The sequence below is a fragment of the Hesperophylax consimilis genome, chromosome 25 (genome assembly GCF_061612785.1).
Source record: "Hesperophylax consimilis isolate HC1 chromosome 25, BYU_Hcon_1.0, whole genome shotgun sequence".
Lineage (NCBI taxonomy): Eukaryota > Metazoa > Arthropoda > Insecta > Trichoptera > Limnephilidae > Hesperophylax > Hesperophylax consimilis.
In genome coordinates, this window is record NC_142860.1 from 17,383,293 (window position 1) to 17,403,155 (window position 19,863).

Consider the following 19,863-nt stretch of genomic DNA (forward strand, 5'->3'; position numbering starts at 1 on the left):
AGTTTAATAAACATGTTAACGAGACTTGTCAATCAATAGCAAACTGGCTGTTATCACAAAATCTGTCGCTTAACACAAACAAAACTGAACTTTTAAAATTTTGCCCAGTACAAGCTACACCTATAAACATAAATTTTAACTTTCAAAACAATCATATCGAACCTTCCTAAACTTGTCCACTGCTGGGAATACAACTAGATGCAAATATAAACTGGAAAGAACATGTATCTTAAGTTGTAGAAAAAATCAGCAGCTTTTCTTTTGTGCTAGGCACCCTTCAAAATATCTTAAGTCAGTAAATACCGCATACTATGGATCGTATACTCAATGATAAAATACGGAATAGTTTTTTGCGAAAACTCAGTAAACGCCAAAGATGTTTTTATCATCCAAAAAAGGTGCTTACGAAAAATTACAAACTCTGATAACCGGGATTCATGTAGACCAATTTTTTTAAATCTCAAACTTCTGACAGTGACGGACGTATATATAATGGAGTTATGCCTGTTAGTTCGATCATCTCCAGAAAAGTTCCTACAAAAAAACTCAACACATAAACAAGCTACAAGGTTCACAGAAAACTTAATCCCAAAAGTAAACAAAACTATATTTCAAAAAGGGCCACACCACATGGCCATTAAAGTGTATAAAAACCTTCCACGTAGCATCAAACAAATACTTAAATTTAAATCATCACCATACATATTTCTTTTAAACAAATGTCACTACACCTTAAATGAATACCTTACATAAATTAAATACCTGTGTTTTTTTATTTTTTATTCACAAACATTTGTTAACTTGTCATTGTTGGGTTATGAAATATAATGTGTATTTGTTGGGTTAGCTAGAAGAAATATTATGTAACCTATAAGCTTTACCCTTTGTACTCTGTATTTTTGTGCAGTAAATATTTTTTTGAATTTTGGAGTAAAAAAGATAATTTTTTTCTCGAAATTCTACTGTTTTTTAGCCTTAGAAAAATATTTTTCCATAAAAGAATAGTTATTTTTCCTTTACCTTTTTAAACCTCATATCTTCCTTAAAACGTTGGAATTTTTAAAAATTTAATTTTTCTTTTTACTTGTATAGTCAGTTAGTCACGCAGAATAACCTGAATCTTGTGTGGAGTTACGTAAAAAAACATCATAATAATTCAATGACCAATACAAAACGAAATTTTTCGGTTTTTCCAATTACCAATGCATTGAATACTCGTATCTTTTCAAATGGACGCATTCTTAAAATATGTGTAACTATAAAACAATAAACAACTTAAGTTTTACTACTAACAGTAGGTATGATGCATTTTTTTTATACAGAGTTGTAGCTAACGATAATGTCTAATACTTAGGTTTGTTCGTTGTTTTATACAGAGTTGTCTCTTAATGATAATTTCTAATACTGAAGTTTGTTCGTTGGTTTTTTGCTATGAATGTTTTTTTTTTAAATTTAAGTGAAAATTGAATTTTATAAAGATATATTTAAATTTTATAAAAGTATACATGAGAGTAAAATTTTAATTGAATACCTTATTAATATAAAAAAGAACTGCGTAAATCATTGAATCAATAATCTCTCCACAGTTTTAGAATTATCAATTATACTTATCGAAAGATTGGAGCTAGCATTTTGGGGATACCGTTTTTGTGGTACTTTTTCAGTAATATGGAACGGCAGAAAGTCCCATAAAGTTATCTAGTGAAACTTATGCCATATCATAGTAATGGCAATCGAACACCTAAAGTTTGCAAGCAAAACTTACTTTTTACAACTATACGGGGACTATGTAAAACGAGTTTGCACGTCCTTCGTAGCAAAAAGTTACCGTCCAGAGTGCAAAAAGTTTTGGAGATTTAATATATTTTTTGTTATTTATTTCCTATTTTTGAAAAACTATATAAAATGCTGTATAAACGAAAAATAAATTATTCAAATTTTTGCAAAAAAATATAATTTTCAATTAATCACGTAATTTTAGGGACCGTAAGCATAATTTGCGATTATAATTGCGAAATAACAGAACAAACCTGTTTTTTTTAAATTTTCGGAGCATATTTTGCGATTTTTTTTGTGTGGAATTTCAGGAATTTACTTTTTTAGCGTAACATGAATTTTTGAATAACTTAAAAACTTGTGTTCAAGGGAAACTTCTTATAGTTCGGGAGAAAGAAGTTTTATAAGAAAAAATGTTAAACTACCAAAACTTTGTGATGTACTTGCCCTGGGATAATTTTTTTTTATTATTATTGATTTATTATGGTGAGAAAGAATTTTTCAGTTGATTTCACGAAATAGGAATTTACCAGATGTTGGATAGCTGTTTTAAAAACAAGTGCTTAAATTTATGATGGTAGAGAAAAAAACTTGGAACATGCCCTGCGTTTAGCAGAGACCTCCGGGATGGTGTTTTGAATTCTCAGATTTAGTTCAGTGCAGTAGTAGTGAAATTGGCAGGTTGGGGCGGATAGAAAAAAAACCCTAACAAAGCCAATAAGCGACAATTCAACTCTGTTAAGCAATGCTACTAAGTGACTTTTTAAGTAGAAAATACGTCGTTAAATATAGTTACGTAATTTTTCTAAGGATTTAGACGAATTATAATTATGACTAGCGAGGAAAATAACATTTTAACAGGACAAGTTTGGAAGTTGCTTAGTTAAATTAAAATCCTGCAAGAAGAATTAAAAATAAAACTTATAAATAAAAGATATTTAATACATCCTAGAATTAGGTTAGTAATTTGGAAGCTGAACAAGCTGGTAGACCAACACGCCACTAAACTGTAGGGATCGAGTTTCACTCCTTTGAACGAAGAATTTGACAGGTTATTTAAGAAGCAACAATTTATTGGTTTTGAAACGATGGAAATTAATTTTACGGATTCTAGTGCTTATAATCTATGTGATCGTTTTAGAGCGATTCTGTCCTAAAAGTTTCAGATTTCGAAAAACATAAATTAGATATCGCCATATGGGGAGAGGCGGAGTTAATTTGAGGGTTGGACGATAGTCTAGATTGGAGAGCGCTAGGAGACGGTTGAGAGAGTCAGTTTTTGAAAGCGTTGGGAGACGGGCGAATAGAATCAAGAGAGTCAGCGTGGAAGAGCGGGGGCAGATAGTCAGGGTTTGGAAGCGCGGGAAGACGGGCAAGATAGTCAGTTTTAAAAGCGTTAGGAGACGGTCGAATAGAGTCAAGATAGTCAGTTTTGAAAGCGTTGGGAGACGGGCGAATAGAATCAAGAGAGTCAGCGTGGAAGAGCAGGAACAGACAGTCAGGGTTTGGAAGCGCGGGAAGACGGGCAAGATAGTCAGTTTTATAAGCGTTGGGAGACGGTCAAACAGAGTCAAGATAGTCAGGTTTTGAAAGCGTTGAAAGATAGTCGAGTCAGTAAGAGCTAGGAAACGCGTCAACAAGAATTCATCGTCGGAACACGAACACGGCTAAAGTCATTTAGTGTAGAAGGTGTGGTTTTCTAACAGCATGAGTATTTTACTGCATGTGAGTGTGGTTGTTTCTTTTAATTATTTGGATTGCACTAAGATGAATTGGTAAGTCTTATTATAATCTAAATAATAACCCTTATTTCCCTAATGTAAACCAAATAATTCAATTGTATTTTGAAGTAAGAGTATTTAACTTGATTATTATAGTTAATTATGTTAAAATCTCGAACGGAAGGATTCGTGACAAAGAGTCCGGACCCTTTAGCAAAAGAGGTCATAAATTATAAGACTTGAACATTTCAAAACAAAAAAAGGGACGACGAGCGGCTACTCTAAAAGCACGTTTAGATTATTGAACAATAGGCATTATTTACGAGTTAGGTATCTTTCGTAATTTAACATGATTTAAAATAATTCTCCAGTAGTTATATTTAGCGTCAAAAATTTATAAAATATAAACCATTGTATTTATGCGATGTTTTTATAATCCGGCGAACGTATATTAGTCGAAACAATCAGATACCTATAGGCGAAATAGTAACGGATAGAACGGTTAATTATATGCTTCAATACCTGTTATTTAACAATAAGTTATCGTATTCTCCTTGGACATCCAATATATTTGGTATTATCAAAGTTATTCGCGGAATTAACACAGCGGATTGAAGGTAGCCGCTAAGAGAACACATCTGTCTAGCTTCCCTATTCTATCAAGTGAGATTTTCATTCAAATAAGTTTGGTTTGGGACGAAGTGTACAAATTTTCCGTAGGCTGTCCTATCTTATCAAAGCGACAAAAGCGAAGGAATCGAAATTGGTAATTGGCTTGCCTAATAGGGACTTTTTCGTATTAGCATAATCGGAACCCTGAATACCGGGGTAGCGCCTATTCCAATAGAGCAGCGCCGGCCTTTCCCGTGCTCTTGATGTGGTTGAGTTGTTCCCGTAAAAGCATTGGTTTCTGTCGAAGGTGTTGGAGGACCAGCCTAAGATGGTTACCCTGGATAAACCCCTGTTTCGAGTATTTTCAACTGGTTAGAGGACGCTTTCACGGAGTTCCAATCGAAGGGAACGAAGATTGCCAATGAGCTTACCTACTTGAGTTAGCTTGGTAGACTAAGGAACAAAGCGGATAATGGCTATGCTATCCTTTTCTGACGTATGGGGAGGATTTTCTCGTTGGCAGAACGAAGAGATCGTGACGAATATGAAGTTGTTTCGACAATTTCTGACATCCTTCCTGTCACATCCAATAATTATTTACCCCACTATAGGAGGAGAAGTCATCCAGAATTAGGTTGGGAATTGACTCAGACTGAAACCGTTTTTTTTTTTTATAGTGAATACCTCACAAGAGTCCCAACTGCTCCCGTCTGGAGCCAGTGAGACTATGGCATCCCCAATTGAGGGATGTTGTGAGGCTGAAGGTAAGTGGAGAAGGGAAAGAGGAAGGTGGGAAAGTACCTGGCTATTCAGATCTAGTCACTAAACACGGCTAAAGCCATTTGGAGCAACGTTTCAATTCTGAATGGTGGTCTTACACCAGGGCGATACTGGTAGTATCTTCCACTCTGGAACGTGCCGCAAATATACTATATATTATTTTAATTAATTAATTGTGAAATGACACAAATTAATCAAATAAAATTTATTTGCGCACGCCGGGTTCGAACCCGCGACCTTCGGAATGGCAGTCCAATGCGTTACCACTGGACTATGCCGGCCGTTTGAGGTGACGGAGAACGGATGATTACAGATTCACGACCTGATGATTTTAGTATCCCTGATCCTTAGCGCCGGAAGTCGAGGATACCATTTTCTACCATTCTTTGATATTTGAAGCGATCGGAAGGTAACAAACGATAGAGCGAGTGACCATGACTTTAAAGTGGAGTAAGATTTCCCGTCCCGGAAACATTCGTTATGTCGGATGGATGCCCTCAATCAAATTAAATATTGATATGACTATGTTGAGTGTGGAAAAAAGACTAGAAGTATGTTCTGTATTGCACATAAAATATACATGTGTCATTACCTCTACTGGAACGAGAAGCTGTATAGACTGGAGCCAGGAGCTATTTGGAGTAACGTGACTGCAGAGGCAAAGGCGAACAAACTGAAGCTGAATCCAATTTATTCTTACTAGCGTAAACCAGAGGGGTGTTCATGGGACTCCCGAACTCCTGACGTTGCTGATGCAAACCACTTCAGTATATGTTTATGTTTGAGGTTAGTAGAGTGGACTCCTAACTTTCGGCATGCTGGCGGAGCTTAACTCATTATCGATTTGGGGGAGGTTGACGCGACCTAAACCTCGCGCCACCCACGTAACCCCAAATGGTTCTTGACATCAGGCTATCATGCCACCGGATCGGAGCAGCTCCTTGTACTTAACGGTATAAGATGAATCTTCATCAATCATCATCATCAACAACATCATCATTTACCAACAAGGACCCACATATCAGAACTCAAAGGAATCCTACCTTCATCACCCTCCGGCAGGAGGCGAAACATGTCATTATTTCATCTGTCGCGGAGCGATATTCAATTAATTTCTGGAGGTGTTGGGATTGGACCATCAATTTGGCTACTATCGAGCTGGTCACGTTGATGGATGGGATTTGGACGGAGACCAATCAAAAGCAACACATGTTTTGTCTCCAGCTATTCCCAAAAATACCTACTCGTAGAAACACCTCACAAAACTAACAATCCATAGCCAAATCATTAACCTAGAATCTTGCGCATCTTGAATTAAATTGTCTATAGAGAATTTCATGTACCTACTTGTATTTAATTGTCCCATTATATTAGTACAGCATCGACTGCAGTAGCCAGAAACGATTTGGCGAGCAAAAAGGTAGGGAAAATGTAGTTAAAATCAGGGTAGTCGGTCATTGTCTTATTTTCAAACCATACAGAATGTAACACGCCTCATCTAAAAAGAACCAAAGTTATCACAACCAATTAAAAGGATCCTTCAATGAATTAATCACTGTCGAAACAAAAAATTGACACAACGTGACATATTAATTCGATAAGATTGAAGGGTTGATGTACCTCGAGAAGTTGCAAATCAGACGGGAGAAATCATTACTTTTCACGAAGTGAAAAGGTAGAATCAGCGATTCGTTTTGCGCGGGAGAGGGGAAGTTACCAAAATATATACCCGAGTAAAACATTAAGAACATTTCAGTGGCCGCCGGGGTCAGGAGCTTACGGAAGAAATATACTGTTAGATAACTGTAGTAAAACTTTAAAAACATTACAACTTGTACCTTTTCAAAGACAATAAAGACACTTTGTTATTTCAATAAAAAACGCTTTTCAATCGTAAGCATCGTATTTTATTTACTAATCTTATTGAATGGATACTATTATATAATAATATCCAAAGTAAAAAATACTCGAAACACAATTGTAGTATCAAAAATTCGACATCAAAGTTTAAGTGGGTATCTCCTCCCCGAATACTGTAAGGTGTAACAATTTCTTATCTTATTCATTCACACCGGGTTAGGCATTGCTTTATCACGTGTCAGAAGATTTGAAGATGTAAACCCACAATTAGAGGCGTAAATCATGATAAATGATAATTTATTCAAAATTTATTTGCTGTACATAGTTGAAACAAGAATAAGAGATACGTTTCTGTGTTTTATGTAATCTTGTTATTTTATTTACGAGATTACTTTTAAAATATTCAAACATTCTTGTTTACAATGTTTTTTTAACAAAACATTTACATGTTTTTTTTAAGTCAATGCATCTGAGAAAGTTTTGAAAGGACACAAAAACAAGTTGTAGTAATTTATGTCATAACAACAAAAATTTGTATCACGTTATGTCATGTTTGTTATATTTTTGATGCAGAAGATTCACGGCGCAGCCAAAAGTGTAAACATTTCGATGATAAATTAACATCAATTGGGTACATGTTTTAACCTGGTCAATCCAGCACGATTTTTGTAATAGAGACGGTCGATATGAAGATCGAGGTACCATGCAGCGTGCCAATGAGTTTGCAGATGAAAGCTTGCCTCCTGAGTGGCCAAAGCTTCGTATGGATCTATGAGGACACACATTTGTACATCAATATTAACATTATAAGGTAGTTTTACCTGATATCTATCCAAAGCGATTGCTGTAATAGAGATGGTCGACACAAAGTTTGAGGTAGCTTGCAGCGTACCGATGAGCTTTAAGATGAGGGCTTACCTCCTGAGTGGCCAGAGCTTCCTGAGGATCTATGAGAACCTATTGTTTACATTAATAATAACATTATAAGGTATTTTTACCTGATATCTATCCAACGCGATTGCTGTAATAGAGATGGTCGACACGAAGATCGAGGTAGCTTGCAGCGTACCAATGAGCTTGCAGATGAGGGCTTACCTCCTGAGTTGCCAGAACTTCCTGAGGATCTATGAGAACCTACTTGTTTACATTAATAATAACATTTAAAGGTATTTTTACCTGATATCTATCCAACGCGATTGCTGTAATAGAGATGGTCGACACGAAGATTGAGGTAGCTTGCAGCGTACCAATGAGCTTGCAGATGAGGGCTTGCCTCCCAAGCGGCCAGTGCTTGCTGAGTATCTCCATGAGGGTGAGAGGGGTGGTCACCAGACACAGGAGAAGGTCAGATACGGCAAGGTTGACGATGAACATGTTGCGGGCTGTGCGCATTGCCTGCTTCCTAGCAACCTGTTGACAACGTAAGTTGAAATTATTCAGATGCATAATATGTAAATGTTAAATGCATTTTTGTAACATTAGTTTGAGATAATGGTTATTTAAGGCTGTTGCAGTAAACTTCCTCGCTCTGTAGAAAACCCGCTTTAATAGCGCAGATGTAAACCGTGCGCCTAAAATTAACGTTTTATCAACAATAAATGAAATGAAAAAAATAATGGAAACAAAATTTAAGCAGAAAACAAAACCATGTATATACAGTAACTTTTTGCCTTAAAAATTGTATTTTGATTTTTCGGAGGGTGATGAAAAATTACGTGTTAATTTTTTGTTTTTCGCCGTTTTTCAATGTATGTCCAATCAATGTTTCAGGCAGTGCTAAAAGCAAAACTGTAGGTGTACCTAGCTGATTTCTCTTTTTAGAAGCTCACTTCAGAGATTGTTTGTTCCGAAAAGCTTGGTAAAATTTAACCTACAACTAATTTTGTGTGTCAATAGATTTTGATATTATTTGATCAAATGATTGTACATTTGTAAATTTATTTTAAGTACTCAATTACAGTTGTTCTTAGGGCAAAACTATTTTTAACAAAGTAATGCTTCTAATAACTTATCAAGTCTTTACACATTTATATCAAACCGTACATGATGTTTTTTTTTAAATTTTTATTCTTTATTCTGGCTTTCACCCATTAAGAGTGATCTTGGCCATACATTACAACATTTTTCTTATTAATAAATACAACAAATTACGGGATAAAATTGACATGATTGACAAAACAACATTGATAAAACAACATAACATAACATAACGTAACATAAATAAACCAAACATAACATAAACATAACATTACATAAATATAACATAACATAAACATAACATAAGCATAACATAACATAAACATAACATAAACGGTACAGAGCTGGTAACAGTAGATTATCACAAAATTATAAAAATAGGAACCTGTGTACAATATAATTGGGCGCTTTTCTTTATTAAACCAAAGATTTTTCTAAAATTAGTAGCGTTTTTTAAAAATAGAATTATGAAATTGGCAATCTTATAAACAAACACAGCATATGGGAGTAAACCTTAAAAAATTAAAACCTTCTAATAATATTACACCTCAACCCTAAACCCAACCTTTATGTTAACAACAAAGATAAGAAAAAAAAGAGAAAATAATAACTCATTATCATGATGCTTATAAAATAATATTATTTACACTTCATAGAAACATTCAAAACACGTTTAATCTTCCAGCCTATACGACAAAGTAGATACCAGATAATTGGGGTGCTAATTGGGACCTTAATTATTTACGTTTCATCCTCGGTGTTTTACCTTTTTGCAAGTTCCATTTAATAAATTGACGTAATGAACTGTGAAGTTTTCGTTTCATTTTGCGATGATTTATTATGCCAGTAAAAAACGAGAGAATATTTTATAGAAAACATTTACGTAATTGGTGTAAATATTAAATGTATTTTAAATGAGGCTATAAGCTGTCAACTTTGCAATGAAATTTTTAACCTTGGTCACTATAGAAAAGACTTTTGGCGAATTATTATTATTTAGAAGCTGCGCATTAATTTATAGAGGTTCTAGCTTTTTTATTTTTGTTTTACGTTTTCCCATAACCTCGGTCTTATAAGAAAAAAACTACTATGTAAAATTTTTTCTATTATTGTGATTAATTATTATTGTGATAATTAGTAGTTTTTTGGAAAAGGGATACGAATCAAAATAAAATTTGGACTCGGGCCGCTAAAAATAACACTCCTTATGTAGATGGCGATTAGGTTTATATTCCAGCTCAACACCGGTTGTCTGTTTAATTTTTTTTTACTTTTCATTAGTATAACATCTTGGTAAATGAAAAGGGATATGAGTCAATATAAAATCATCGTGATAAACGTATGTACAAAATAATATTTCAAACTAAATCAAATAATTCTAATACGAATTTCTGTGTCAAATAATAATTATTGTATCATTCTCAAATATTTAAATGATTTTTTCTTGCCCATGAGTTGAAAAATAGCAATTTATAAAGAAACACTAACGAGATAATAATCAATTAGGTTTAACCTTGCGATGGAACAGAGGGATAAATCATGAAAAATGATAAAAGTAGGTTTTTCCCAAATTTTCAAATAGAATTCTTTATTATCAATATTTTCAGTTATTATTGTACTCAAAAATATTTTTAATTATATTTCTCAGATCTGATAAAAAATCAATAATTCAAAATTGGCTCCCCTGTAAAAACTACGTGGTGTATTGCCTTTTTTATATTTGGTCTTAATCAATATTGAAAAAGGAGCTTACTTGTGCAAAATATATTCAGGAAAAGGAAATGAAATATTTACCAACATTTTAAGTATCACATTATCTATTATATAAGTCAATATTTATTGGTAAAACTTCTAAGAAAAATATTATAAGTATTAGTTTATCATAAAAAATAACAAGATTATTTTACAGTAAATGAGTTCATGAATACCGACTTTCATTATTTAATATTTTAAATATTTTTGTTTTCTCTTAAAGCTACAAATAAGTATTTGAATTTTACTAACCAAACTATAATTTTAATGATTGGTTTCTCAATTTCTTCTTTTTTAAACCGTATGATGGCAAAGGTCTCAAGGTGTATCGGTTCTGTTTTCTCTCTCAGCACATAACCAATTTCAAAAACCTATATTTTTGCAATCACAAAGGACCTTGGGAAGGGATATTATGTCTTTGAATGAATTCCAGACCAGAAGCCCTATCTAAAATAACCGCAAATACCACACAAAATAATACAGTCTTAATTTGAAATTTCATCAAACGGAAAGAAATGTTTGATTGTTAACCCCTCTGGCTAATTTGTGAAACAGCTATTTCCTGTAGATCCAATTTGTTCGCTTTCGGGACCAGCTCATATGATGAAATTAACCACCGATGAATTAAAATGTACACTTCTATGAAACCAAAGGTTCCGACCGCAATTTGAGAGAAAATTATGAAATTTTGAAATTTATTATATTGTATTTTTTTTAGTAATTATTTTTATAAAAAACGTCGAAATGTGTGTATTAATAATATTTGTGTATTTTTTGCTATCAGTAATTGCAGTTCAGTGCTTAGACGAAAAAACGTGAGGTGAGGCATTTAAAAAAAAAAACATGTATGATTTTAAAAATTTAGTGTTCAAAAAATTATATTAATGTTTCTTATAATAAAATTTGAAAGTGTATTTCATCACCTTTCAAAATACACACAAATTGTCCGATTTTTGAAAACATCTTTAAGAAATATAACAGTCAATATGCCAGAGGCCTGAAGGTAAAATATAAGGTTTTATTTTACAGTTTTGTGCTTATGTATTTCATAGGATTTTTTTTACATTTAAGCGTGGTCAGTCAAGTTGTCAATGGTTTAAGTTTAGAGTCTGACAAGTAACGTCTGATTGAGTGAGCACTACAATTAGTGGTAAGTAGTAGATTACATGTGTTATTACCATTGAAAATAGTTGAGCTACTACGTTTACTAAAAATGAGGCAAGTGTTATATTATTAACGCTTATTTGTAAGCTCTCAATCGAATAATAACAAAACCATCCCGTAAGCAATACCGGTGCGTGCGGTAGCTCGCGCCACGTACGGGTCAGATGAAAGGATTTGATCCTCTCTCTGCCAAATGAAAACCTGTGATTCTGATATAATTGCGCTGCTCCAAACCAATCACAGAGTTGATTGTATTCATTAGCAGGTTTGATTATCTAGATGTATGGATATACGTGGTGCCCGCACTGTAATGTTTTTAGATTGTAACAACTAGAACCACGCAGGGCCGCCATTGTAACACGTTTTTTTTTTTTTTAAAACCACAAGTACAATCTCAACCAGCAGTTGCAACATGTATGGAAAAGGAACCAACATCGGGTTTGCTACGATTGTAAAATAAAAGAGAAAAGAATTTCAATATTACATTTATTCCTACATTGTAAAGAGCAAGAGATCTCTACTTCAACAAAATTAGTGGTGTCGCGAAGCTACGACTCCACTATATTTTTAAAGATGGTGCAGAGCAAAGCCCTATGCCACACGCCCAAAGGACCAGTCCCAAACTACACTGAATGCTAGGTTATGGGACGATTTATGCATCCGACAAACCCGATGGACAGTGTAATAGTCAAAAAGGTATAAATCTGGGCTTCTGGAGCAAAAGATAAACCCAGATTGGAATGCAGGAAAGATGGACTCACCCGTTGACGATTACCACATGTCTCCCGGAGTTTTGGATGATTTCACTTCACAAATATATAATCGCCCTGTCTGATATTAGTTATCACTACGAACTCTGATGAGCAACTGACACCACTTGTCCGATTTTACGTGTGTCGTAACAATCATTTTATTATGGTGACATTTTGGGATGGGTAAAAGGGTAGTAGGACATTTGCAGGATTTTGTATTGACATTCCACTTGTCCATTAAGCCTGTGGATGCATACTTAACAATCCCCTATGTATTGCGCGAACAATTAGTTTACATCTCAGGGGTGAGCGTCAATACGAAGTATTGGGCGCACGGACGGAATTTTAATTGGTAGCAAAAGATTGAGTGTGACATTGTGTGTTGACATAAAATATCTAACCTGTTAAACGAGTGAAGGGGCGCAAACAACACGTAAAACGTTGTTAAACTTAGAAACGGTGCAAACCGATGACCAGTGAATTAATTTTACTAGCTGATTGCGTCATCGCTTTGCCCGGAAGTCTATGTATATGTGACTGTCGTATCTTCCCTCAAGTCGCGTCGTCCCCAGCTGGCTGCCCGATTGGTACTAACCGTCGCCGCTTCTCGAAATTCTGTCTGGAGCTCTCTTCTAGAAGGGGCCATAGAGCATACGTCACATAGATAACTGAGAGGTCTTGTCAGTTGTTTGAAAATTAGTGGCAGGGCGAAATTGAACTGCTATAAGATAATTGGATCACAAGTCACTAATCACAATTAAAAAATTAATCATTTAACAAACACACGGCAATCAACACGTACAATGAATGTATTTTCAACAGCGGATTATATCAGTTGTTACTGATATAGAACTTTCAATATGTAAAATGAAACATTTTACAAGCAATGCATTCGTCGAATTCTCACTTGTGAGAAGGCTGAAGCCATATGCGGACTTATTTCCGCAGGCAACATTCGTACAATAATGCACAAACTAATATTAAAGGTTTGAGTCCTGGCTCTGTAATTGGCGGGGAACAAAACAAAGCTAGTAGTCACCAATGGCGTGAGTAAACAACTTACATCTATTTTCTATTTTCGAAAGAGCCAATTTCGCAATGATAATTGTTTGTGCAAAGGTTTTATGATTGTTGTGTCTCGGACCCGAACCAATATTAAAGAACAAAAAAGACAATATTACCAAAATTTTATAGCATAAAATAAAAATAAAACCTACAATGAACACACAAAACCAATATAAACACACATCACTCATAAACACACAAGATTATATTTTAAATGTATTATTTTCTCTTTAAATGTATTATGTAGATTATATCTTCATATTATAAAATGAAGGCCTCAGCACGGGCAAGGCACTCAGTGAGGCCAACATTACTGGAAAACTTTGAAATGTAAAAAATATTGTACCAAATAAAAAAAATTATATATCTGAATATGAATTTGGTGAGCCTCTTTCGGGAATGTGGCCAGATGTCGCCCAGTGACTGATTTACACTGCAAACCGTACGCACATATTTGTATAGACATACAATTTGGTTGGAACGAGTCCATCTGGCCTACCTTTAAGAACCACATTAATCGCCGCCAGAATCGGATGGAATTGCCCGCCTTTACTATTCGCTGTACGCTATTTCACCATTACCCATTTTCGCTTGTTCGCTCACAGTGACAAATCGCTAAATCGCAAAAAGGGTCTCGAGGGAACGATCCAGACCAAAAAAAAAAGCTGGAGGTTAGTTTTTTCAGATAACGCATCGCAATTTTCTTAGTGTGCAACTTGCCTTTTCGCATTTTTTTTCGTATAATCTTATATCAGTCGACAATTTATGTATTTACACGTTGATTGACGTTAAATCCTTCTCCGTTCTCAGGCTTTCGAGAAGGAGATTGTAAATTTGGATACCTTCATTGCCTATGTATTTACACGTTGATTGGCATTAAATCCTTCTCCGTTCTCTTGCTATCAGGAAGGAGATTGTAAATTTGGATACCTTCATTTCCTATGTTTCTCTTACCAGATTCAATCTATATTGTATTTTTTTAAAAGAAAGACGAACATTCTCGAGGTATGAATAACCTGACAATATTTTTAAATCTCCTACTACCACCACAGTAAGCGGAAAATATTGCTTGTATTGTGATGGAGGACCTGGCCAGCCGAGAAATTGAACACACTTCGCCTGGGTAGGACCCAAACGCGATGCCAACTCGGACACGGACCAGTATTAGTGTATAATTTATTATGTTGTCTTCCTTATTGTGTTCGTGTGTTTGTGACGTTTTTCTAAACGTTGTGTTGTATATTAGTCCATTTTGTATTTTTTTTAACTAAAAGGCATATGTTTTACTCATATCCCGGCGTGCGAAGTAAAATTTATTTAATTGATTTGTGTTATTTCATTTATTTAATAATTTAAAATATTGTAAGCTATGCGGCACATTCCGGAGTAGAAGATACTAAAAGTATCGTCCTGGTGTAAGACCACAATTCAGAATTGAAACGTTGCATTAAAGGATTTTAGCCATGTTTGGCGACCAGATCCGAATAGCCAGGTACTCCGCCACTCTCGTCTCATATCCTTCCCCTCCACACTACCTTTAGTCTCATATGCCATAGTTTCTGTGGCGCCAGGCGGTTGGGAGTACTTTAGGACTATTGTGATATATTCACATGTAAAAATATATATACGCATTACCTTCCCAAAAAATGTGCCTGGAAATTTTTTATCAATCAAACATTTGATGTTGTCTATGGTGCATGTAGTATATTATTATTATAATATAATGAGCAGGCAGCATTCTGCTGATGCGCTCATATCTGATTTCACAACAAGTTTGACAGTGATTGAGTTGTTTTAAGTTTGAACTAAGTCCTTTCTTCTCTCCAAATGTGAATCCAATATAGCTTTGAATTGATTTATATTTGTTGCGATGACATGTTGTGGGAGTTTGTTCCAAGCATCCACTACTCTATTTGCAAGGAAGTGTTTTCTAGAATTAGATGCAAAAGGCTTTTTGGTAATTTTTTTTTGAGTGTCCACGGAGATTTACATTTATATTATTAATTTACATTAAATTTGATAACATACTTGGAGCAGGTGGATGAATTTTTTTAATTAGGAAGTATGTTTACGAGAGATGGGAAAGCTGACAGAGATATTGAAAGAAGGATAAATGCAGATAACTCCATTAATGGAGGACTGAACGCAGTTGGCGCTGACAAAAAAAATGTCCAAAGAAACGAAGCTAGCAGTCTACAACGTAGTACTGGTTCCTACCCTGATATTTGGAAGTGAGGCATGGAACTGGCAGAGAAAGGATGAAAGCAGACTGAATGCTGTAGCAATGATATTCCTGAGGCGTATGTGTGGTATCCGCAAAGATTGCAACGCTGATGTAAGCGTAATGAGTAAGATCAAGAATGGGGCGCTTAGATGGTTTGGGCATGTACAGCGAATGAGCGAAGAAAGGAGAGTAAGGATAATGTGTGATGCAAATGTGAATAGTAGCAGAAGTCGGGGATGCCCGAGGAAGACATGACACGACCAAGTGATCAGTCAGGCCATGTTAAAAGTCAGAATAATAGAAGAGTATGTATGAGACGATTTATGAATGTGAATGAGGCAAGGAGTGTGTGCCAAGACCGAATTGTTTGGCGGTCCGTCTTCTCTGCCAACCCCTGCGGGGAAACGGCGTAATGGTTAGTTGTTACAATATTATTACTGGATCAATATCAGCAGCTGTTTTCCATGTCCAATGTTGAAAACATAAAAAAAGGCCCAGTTTAATTACCATAAACTGATTTTAAAACATTATTACATTTTGTTCCACTGTGCATTGTTTTATAACATTTTTTTGAAAAATTTCACAAATCAAAATTACAATGGAATTCCACCATAGATTATATGAATTTAGATATTATATCAATTTAAAAGTACTTACAGCTAATACGACCAGACTGTTCCCTGTAGCTCCAAAAATGATTAGCACTGAGTATAGGAGGATCAGGATCCAGAAAGCAGGTCCATCCAGATTCCTGTTACTGGTGAATTTCTCAATGAGAGAGGCCTCCACATCTCTGGAGGCATTAAGGATCCACGTCAGGTTCTCGTTAAGCCCGGACAGGTTCTGGGGGAGGCTGTCGAAGTCAAACTCAAACGTCGACATGACGCCTGACGGGTGAACTGGGATTTTCATCTGAAAATAAACGGTAATTATTAGTTAGAATCTGTGAGAAATAGATTTGATTACATTTGTCATAAATGGATGATGTTAGCGCTGGTTCTATAACTAAACTACAGGGTTTTCCAATAAGAGGTGTTATTTTGAATAGCCCGCTATTTTGACATTTGACAAGTAAAAACTACATTATTAATGAAAATGGAACGATACACGCTTCAACAACGCATTGAAATTATTAAAATTCACTTGAGTGAATCAAATGCAAATAATCTTGAGTGATGAGGCCCATTTTCACTTCGGTGGCTTCGTCAACAAGCAAAATTGTCGCATCTGGGGCGGCTCGAAAAACCCAAGAATTAATGTTAAAAAGCCTCTCTTTTTTCAACTTGTGACTGTTTGGTGCGGTTTATGGTCCGGCGGAGTCATTGGACCTTACTTTTTTGAAAATGAGGCTGGAGCAACAGTTACTGTGAATAGATTGCGCTATCGAGAGATGATTAATGATTTTTTATGGCCGGAATCGGATAGTATTGATCTGGACAACGTTTACTTTCAACAAGACGGCGCTACGTGCCACACAAGCAACAAAACCATTGATCTTTTACAATTGAATATCAAAATTACACCTCTTATTGGAAAACCCTGTATTATATATTCTAAACTTTAGTTCCCTGCGGTGCGAAGAAAACAATCGATTTGTGTACAAATACAAGATAAAAAGAAGAAAATGTGGGAAAACCACAAACGTACACTTTTTCGTAGTGTTGTTCCTCGAGGCCTTTTCTCGTCATCGTCACAGTACATAAAAAAATGTAATAATTACAATAAAATAATTGTGATTTTAATACCACTTTATTGTATTTTTAATATATAAAACCAACTGGTTTCGGTTCACCCTGAACCTCCATCAGGGTGATATGAAAACAAACGCAGAGTTATTAAATCAATAACAGAGTTACAATGATAGGTAAGATAGAAGAGGGAGTGAGACCGTCAAATTTGGTGGGGCGGGCGAGGTGGGAGGTAGGGAAGATAGAGAGAGGTAGAACTAGGTTAAGAGGAGAGGAATTAGTTTAAAATGGGGCTATTTAATAAGTCTTATTGTTTATTTAGTAAATTGGTTTTAGTTATTTAAAAGAATTATTTTATTTTATTTCCTGAGCTTTTAGATTGTTCTAACTAAAATCTATCCCATTTTTATGCAGCACATCCATACATGAAGATTTTTTAAAAGGGTTACCTTTATTTACTAGGTATGTTGCGAATTCTGAACATAAGCACTTGGCACATTAAATGATTAACTACCCTCGTTAGAACTTTTTTTTAAAGTTTTACCGATATGAAATGCTGGGCAATCAGTACATTTAAGCTTATATATGCCAGAAAGCCTTCAATTACTTTTTATCCTTTGAATTGAAAAATATATACAATTACTATGTCTATATTACCTACACATACATATATATTGAAATACATGATTATAGTAAATAGTAATTATAATTATATGAAATGTATTAACTGTATTAACTACATTGTATTAACTGTACACGTGACTTTATTTGTACATAATATGTGAAATGTTAACTCTTCTTCCATCCACAAGCTAAGGCTTTTAATGGAAGACCAGTAAAATTAAAATTATAATAATATAATATAACTAGTCTTATTTATCTCATACAATATAAATAAATAAGACCCGGTCGGTGGCTGAGTTGACATCGCGTTTGGGTCTCACCCAGGCGTAGTGTGTTCAATTCCTCGGCTGGTTAAATCTTCAATCACAATACTATCAAAAATTTCCGCTTACTGTGGTGGCAGTAAGAGATTTAGTCTTTCGTTTAAAAAAAATACAATGATATATCATTCCGTAATTGTAAAAAGCATTCACTTTGTGGCTCATCATAATTTATAATAAAAACACATAAATTTGTTTTTGACCACGATAGTTTTATTTTCACTCTACCGGTTTCGGAAGATCCCTTCCTTCGTCAGGAGAATATTTAAAACTGATCTACTACACAAAATATTGACACATAAATACAAAAAAGTTAAGTGTTTGAGGGAGATGTGGACAAAGTGGAAGGGGTAATTACGGTAATTCCAGGAAGAACAGAGCGGTTAACTGGAAATATGTCAAGAATAGGACTAGTCTTATAATCTTCTTCAATGATATTATTATTTTTTTTTTATTTTTTTATTTTTAAATAAAAGAAAGACAAACATTCCCAGGTTACGAATAACCCAAAAATGTTTGAAAATCTCCTACTACCACCACAGAAAGCCAAAAATGTTGCTTGTGTTGTGATGGAGGACTTAGCCAGCCGAGGAATCGATCACGCGACGCTCGGGTGAGACCCAAGCGCTATGCCCACTCAACCACTGACCGGTATATAATATTATATTTTAAATAACAAATACAACACAGATAGTTTGCGGCGGGGTTAATGATTCTCTTAATGAAGCTCTGAGTGAGATGTTACTTGCGTATTAGCTGAAGGAAAAGACAGTAGGAAAATGCAACACTGAATTTTTTGTCTGCGGTTTGAAAAAATAGACAGGAAAAGATTAATAATGATGCATACTTTAGTCAAATCAACTTTTATCAACCCCTACGTATCAATTTGTTGGTCAATTTTTCTTTATTTTTAGATCAGTACTTATTGTGTAGAATGAAAACAATATTTTTAATTAAATCTCTGCGAGTTTCGAATTTGTTTTCTTGATTGAATGAATAAATTACTGAATGAAATGGAATATTGGAAGAAGAAATTAATTAATTTACCAATTGACCTGAAATTCTGCAGCTCCTTGTTGATGACAGATAAATACAAAAAAAAATTGTAAAAGGTTAAAATTGATGTTAAAACCTTGTATAATAAATAGGGGCTTTAACCTTTCCTTATCTGTTGTGTGTATTTACCACACATTGCTTCTAATAACTTTAATAACTCTATAAATATAATAAATTCTGTTTTCAGATTTTAGGTATTCCTCCGTTATACATTAATACACTGAATTAAAAAATGATATTTTACATAGTTTTCAAATTCAATTAAAAATCAGAGATTTTTGTTAAAAATCGGAAACAAATACACCAGTACAAACAACCGTGTGATGTCCCGCTTTATTTCGCTACGCGGGAACACGTTAAAACCACACGTCCGCGGTTGTATTTTGATTTAGACCATCGATTCCTACGACCACGCAGCTGTGTGTGTGCCAGCCGCCAGCCGCCAGCCAGTCGGACACGGACCGTCGTTAGATGTGGACCCCTCGCACGTTT

The 19,863-nt window shown here is 34.8% G+C and overlaps 1 protein-coding gene across 1 annotated transcript in view; it reads right to left on the reverse strand.

The window, feature by feature from the left end:
* The window catches only part of NPFR (Neuropeptide F receptor), a 325,370-nt gene that overhangs the window by 21,725 nt on the left and 283,782 nt on the right, over positions 1-19,863 (reverse strand). The window contains exons 2-3 of the mRNA XM_089646927.1: positions 16,341-16,595; positions 7,926-8,159 (exon numbers count right to left, since the gene is read on the reverse strand). Of these exons, the coding sequence (XP_089503053.1) occupies positions 7,926-8,159; positions 16,341-16,595 (489 nt within the window). The remainder of the gene's footprint in view (positions 1-7,925; positions 8,160-16,340; positions 16,596-19,863) is intronic.